General features: G+C 45.9%; 1 protein-coding gene across 4 annotated transcripts in view; it reads right to left on the bottom strand.

Annotated features, from left to right (window-relative positions):
• Positions 1-6,000, bottom strand: part of LOC119171977 (uncharacterized) — a 44,069-nt gene continuing 38,069 nt past the window's right edge. For all 4 annotated transcript variants that reach the window (XM_037422896.2, XM_037422897.2, XM_075892772.1 and 1 more), the window contains 2 exons: positions 4,206-4,307; positions 1-1,191 (listed from right to left, as the gene is read on the bottom strand). In XM_037422896.2, coding sequence (XP_037278793.2) covers positions 444-1,191; positions 4,206-4,307 — 850 coding nt within the window. In that variant the 3' untranslated portion in view covers positions 1-443. The remainder of the gene's footprint in view (positions 1,192-4,205; positions 4,308-6,000) is intronic.

The following is a 6,000-nucleotide window of genomic DNA, read 5'->3' as shown; positions in this document are numbered from 1 at the left end:
TTGTACCTTGGAGGGCAAGCTCATATGATGCATTTTATTGTCTCTTTATTTGTAGATGTACACAAGTGTAAACAAAATGTCTGGACAAGAGGAATGCACAATGCCTACATGTGATAAGAACAGTTACTACAACAGTAGTCAAATAACTGCCTGTGTGCCAGACAAGATGTTCTTGTACACAAAATGTGAAGATGGGGAAATGCCTGTAACATAACAAATGGAACAATTTGGCCTACCTTCCACAACAGTTGTGGGGAAAAAAAATTAACATAAATAGGCATGGTCCATGTAAAAACAAAAGGCTTTACACCCTGCACTAACTCTTGCTCTTCTGCCTCCGATCTTGCAGTGGTAATGCCGCACCCAGCCTGAAAATTGCTGACGTCCCCCCTCCTGCTCCTACCAAAGCTCGCATGGTAGGTGCACAGATGTGTTCTAAGGGCTCAATACCTACGCAAGCTACCCCCCGACGAGTATCGGTCCCCTGCACCAAAGCTATTTCCCACCCCACCATTTGAGAGGCTGCTCGAATAGCTTCCTCCACCCACGGCAATGGATGAATGCGAGCCTGCACTGCTGGCGCCTCGACTGCTAGTGCTACTGCCGACGGTACTGCTCCAGCGATGGTGGTGATGGTCTCCACTGCCACCATTCCACGAAGAAGAGCTTTCTGGCTTGCGCGAGGATGAAGAAACCCATGACTGTGATCCGTTGTTTGAGGTGGCGAAGCTGCTGCCACTGCTGGGCTTGGTCCAGGAAGGTACAGCGAACGCACCGCTGCTGCGGCCAGTGCTGGCCCCGTCATACGACGAATGCTCCCTGCGGCTGGTGCCTTCCGAGCGCCACTCATCTCGCATTGAGGGTCTTCGCGACGATGACGATGAGGTTGGTGGCGGCGGCGGTGGCGGTTGTGGTGCGGCCATGGAGCTGCGTGAGCCGTTGTGGCGATAGTCTGAATTGCGGCTGCTCGAGAAGCTCTGGCTGCCCAGGGACGAGGAAGGCATGTGGTGGCTGCTGCCGTGCGTGCTGCCGTGTGTGCTACCGTGGCTGCTGCCACTGCTGTGGTGGTGATGGCTGCTGCTGCTGTGATGACTGTGGCGACTGCTGCTTGTGCCTCCCCCAAAGCGCTCATCCCTGTCTGAACGCTGGCCCACTGGCTTGCTTGTGCTAGAGGCACTCTCGTATTCTGGCCTGGTGATTGTGAGGAAAGTTATTAATACCGCTGGTGCAAAAGTTGGGACCCAATTCAAGCCTAAGAGGGCCCTCTAACACTTTTTTAACCCTTTTTTTCAAATTTTGTTTGCGGGTTGTATATACCAATGATTGGTCAGATAAGTGAAGTAAAACAACTCGAACACGAAAGCTGGACTTTAAAATTCATTATAAAAAAAAAGGTGCCTGTACTCATATCTATAATTACACACGGTCACATGTTCGGTCACACCCACATCGTGGAAGTTTCATGGTTGCCTTTATTGAGTTTACTGATGATTGCGTCACATGAAGCCCCGCTTTAGGCGAGAAGGGAGACAGCGACTTTGCTTGAATGAAACAGCGAACACTTGTATTGTGGCCTTCATATGTTAAACAGCATGCACATGAACCTAACGCTGACAACTCTTCAGCGAAGACTTTCTCTAAGATTTCAACTTTGTACTCTGTACTCTCGTGCAAGCTTGAGCTTTTGCACTCTTTCCGTTGAAAAGGTTTGCAAGGAGAGAGCACTCAAAAAGATTGCAGCGGCCAACAAAAACTCACGACACAGGTGGTGCGTGGTTGTTTACAAAAAAAAAAAAAAAAAAAAAGTGTATATTACGTGCTTACCTTGACATGCACTTAAAATTTCCACATAATAATTAAGTAATTTCTTACAGGTTGTTATGGTAACTTGCAATACAAAAAGTTAGTTTTCAAAACTCTATGGTTCTTCTAAAAGGTCCATCCCATAGAATGAAGTAAACTAGATGTCAAAACGGCTATTTCTTTAATTAGAAGTAATTGTCACACTTTAAAGGCAAAAATGACCTTCGAGTATTAGCAGGTATTTATGAAATATTTAATTTTCTATCCAGGTTGAGAGAAAATGAAAAGCTTTAACTAGTAGTTGAATTGCTATGGAAAAGAATACCAAGTCTGTTTAAATATGTTCACAGAAACTTCCTCAAAACTCCCGTAAGGCAGATTCACTTTACAATACCGTATTTACTCGCATAATCCACACACTTTTTTTGCCGGAAAACTGATGAAAAGTTGGGGGGTGCGAGAATCGCGGGGAAAATTTTCTGCGAAAACGTACAGAGCGAAAAAGAAAACGAAGTGGCTGCAAATCGAGATTCTCACACCAACAACTAACAGCAAGCTTTAAGAAGTACTAATTAAAACTTACCTCAACAATAAAAGCAGAGGTTCAACACAAGACAAGATTAAATTGAGACACAAAAAGTGGAAGCTAATGGTCGAGAATCAGAATACCATACGTAAAGCTGGCGGACGTTGCGGGCATGGTGGTAGCGTTCGCCGCTCAACAGGAGCCCTCAAAAGGTAAGCGCGGAACGCCAGTATTGGGCTGATGGCTATTTAACAGAGTTGTCTGCAGTTTCTTCCTTAAGAAATAAAGTTTACCGTCAATCCCAAGGGCCTACCGGTGGCCCTGCCGTCGTTCTTTAGTGCATTATCTATCACTTGCAACTTTAAAGCAGCCGTACAGCTTCAGTATCACCTCATAACTTGACAGGGTTACCGATGCAGCATACAAAACACGCCGCAACGCGCACTGGCCACTTCGGCTTCGCTTGAGTTGGATTGAATCTCTGTGCAATTGTACGCTTGATGCTGAAGAGATGGCGCCAGATGATGTGCGCTATTATTAGTGGCTGGAAAGAGCAGACGACATTATTGCAGCAGTTTTCGGGGGTGCGATAATTACTCGAGGAAAAAAAGAAATGGTATTTTTGTTGGGCGACGTGGGGGGGGGGGGGGGGGGGGGGGGGGGGTAGGAGAATTGTGCGAGTGCAAGGATTACGCGAGTAAATACGGTAATAATGTTAAGAAAATTAAGTTGTAACTTTTAAAAACATTTATGATTTATATCTATTGAGCCTTAACAGAGAGAAACAGAATTTTGCCATAACATACTTTTCAGAATCTAATTTGTGTTATAAATACCTGAAAATTGTGATTTCTGAAAGTCAACATTTTGAAACAATTTGCTATTTTAAGACCCTTGTCTTGCCCTCAGAGGTTCATCATGCTATCACCCTATACAACTTGGAAATAAAGATAATGGGGGACAAGGGAGCAACTCGAAAAAGTGTTAAAGGGCCTCTTATTAGTACCAAATTTGCCTTAGACTTCATCCACAGAAAGCACCCTATTAATGCAGGGCTTTGAAATGCATGTCATGCAAGAAAAAAAGCACTGCTATTAAACAATGTCAGAAAAAAGAAAACTTGATATTTGAAAGTTCTTTACATATGCAGAGAGTTACATCTGAAATGAGTCTAGCTCTAAACAATCATGGATTGGCACTAGAAGGGGCCTAACAAACAATAGCATAGCCACTTTGGTACATGCATAGCATGAGGCACTGCAGATGATCGAGTTTACAAATCTTCACTATCCTATCTAGTATTCCAGTAATATCAGTTCATCTCGAACGTTGCAGATTGCACAGCAAACAAAAAAATTCCACAATCCTACCTAATTTTTGCAGTTAGCACGAAATAGTCCATTTACCAGCTAGGAGCCAGAAAACAACTGCTGGCACCTTTTAAAAACATGTCTTTACCAAGGGCTTCACTTATCACTTCCAATATGTTCTGCTATTTATCACAGATTTCCACCCCGTAGAATGTTTAAGCTGGCCACATATGCCACCCCAAACTTTCATAAGGTTTTCCAGCAGATTTTTTTCACTTCGCTTATTTATTACTTAATCTTTATTGCAATACACAATGTCAAAAATTTAATAAAGTGCACATGCAAGTCTATAGGTCAATGAACTTGCAAAGTTAATTGTTTACAATTATTACCAGAAAACTTCAGAATCAGGGCTGCCAAAAAGCATGATTTATCTTCACTTCTCAATTTTGAAGCACCCAAAACTTACAACACTAGTTAAGAAGAATCCCAACAGTGAAGTGCCCTACCTACGATGCGAGTTATAATGTATTGATGAATATGCTCTGTCTACGCGGTTCACTAACCTAGTCTGATGGGATCGCCTCCGCTCTGTGTAAAATGCATCCTCTTCCCTTCGGTCAGGCACGAGTGGTCGCTTGATAGCTCGCCGCGTTTCTTCCACTCGGCTGCAATCCAAATGAGTAAATGCACAATGTAAAAGACATCATACAAGAAAGATTATACGGGCTATCCAAGCTACCTGAACCCCAAACAACATGTGAGCGCACATGCACACACACACACACACACACACACAAAAAGCGCTTGAAAAACCGCACCAATAACACAATAAAGACCAACTTCAACAAAATTTGACTTGGGCAGAATCGGCTCAGAATGCATGGTATATGTTGGGTAGGCGATGACAACGACAGTAGAAAAGCTTGCAATCACGTATTTCCTTTGGATTCTGTGCTCTAATTGTTGGTTAGCAAACGACGCAGAGTTCCAGCACTGTGCCAAGGCAAATTGGACACGAACGGAAATAACGATATATACAGCACCATCTGTTCCTTCACTGCTTGATGCTCCTTCACGGGCGGATAATTCAGAGGAGCGAAATGCGGCCCTGATTGATTGATATGTGGGGTTTAACGTCCCAAAACCACCATATGATTATGAGAGACGCCGTAGTGGAGGGCTCCGGAAATTTCAACCACCTGGGGTTCTTTAACGTACACCCAAATCTGAGCACACGGGCCTACAACATTTCCGCCTCCATCGGAAATGCAACCGCCGCAGCCGGGATTCGAACCCGCGACCTGCGGGTCAGCAGCCGAGTACCTTAGCCACTAGACCACCGCGGCAGGGCGAAATGCGGCCCTGTAACGTATAGAGTCGAGCGCACATATAACGGCCCCACTTAAAACGAACTTTCGCTTAAAGCGAACAACATCCGCGTGACCGTCAAAATATACATTGGTTCAATGGAACAAAATCGCACTTACAACGAACGTCTCCGAGCGCCGCTGATCGGTTACAGCAAATGGAGTCAGCGGTGTGCCGACTTCCAGGGAAACCAATTTCGACCACCGATCAGGCATCGGCAAAGTGCCTATACATTCTTATTGTTAAACGCCGACCCTGCCTCCGCGACCCTCTAGTTGCCGCTCTCCCCAACCCATGGAGGAAGAAGGAAAGCTGTTTCCTTCCTCCATGCCCCGACTGCTTTTTGTTAGGCACCCCTTCGTCATTTGTCCGCCCCGCTATTCTGAGCACCCCGCATCGCCAGACTACTAAGTGATTCTAAGAGAGGGAAATGAAGAGAAAAGTGAGCCCCGTAACTTTCTGCATCACGGTGCGACACCTCAACAGTAGCTCACAGGGGATGGGGGCGAGGAGGGATTAAAAGGATAGAAGTAAAGGTATAGAGAAAGAGAGATGCGCTAGGCCAGCGAGCAAGGACATATCGAGGGGATAGGAAAGATGGAAAACACGGTCACAGGAGCCCGAGGACAGGGCACCACTTGCGAGAGCTCTTGGCGTCAGGAGGTGGCATAGGGCAAGTCCAGTGGGTCAGAGCTATGTTGTCGTCGGAGATCGGCGTCAGCAGATGACGTTGGGCCAGCCCAGTCGGCCAGAGCTGGCGTCGCCGGCCTGGAGTGACCAGACCATTTACCGACATTGTCGGCCACCGACTGTATCCGATATTCGGCGTCTTGTGCACGCGCGTACGCTATCCCACCAACTCTGATAATTTGCGATTCGTTTCGTGCTTAGGACTTGTTCTCGCTCACTTTGCCTTCAGCTCAGCATGCCTTCCACGCGCGCGCGGAAGCGCGAAATTGGCTGTTAATTTGTGTGGAACAATCGCGAAAT

The sequence above is a fragment of the Rhipicephalus microplus genome, chromosome 4, assembly GCF_043290135.1.
Source record: "Rhipicephalus microplus isolate Deutch F79 chromosome 4, USDA_Rmic, whole genome shotgun sequence".
Classification (NCBI taxonomy): domain Eukaryota; kingdom Metazoa; phylum Arthropoda; class Arachnida; order Ixodida; family Ixodidae; genus Rhipicephalus; species Rhipicephalus microplus.
This window is presented reverse-complemented; position numbering and strand designations above follow the sequence as displayed.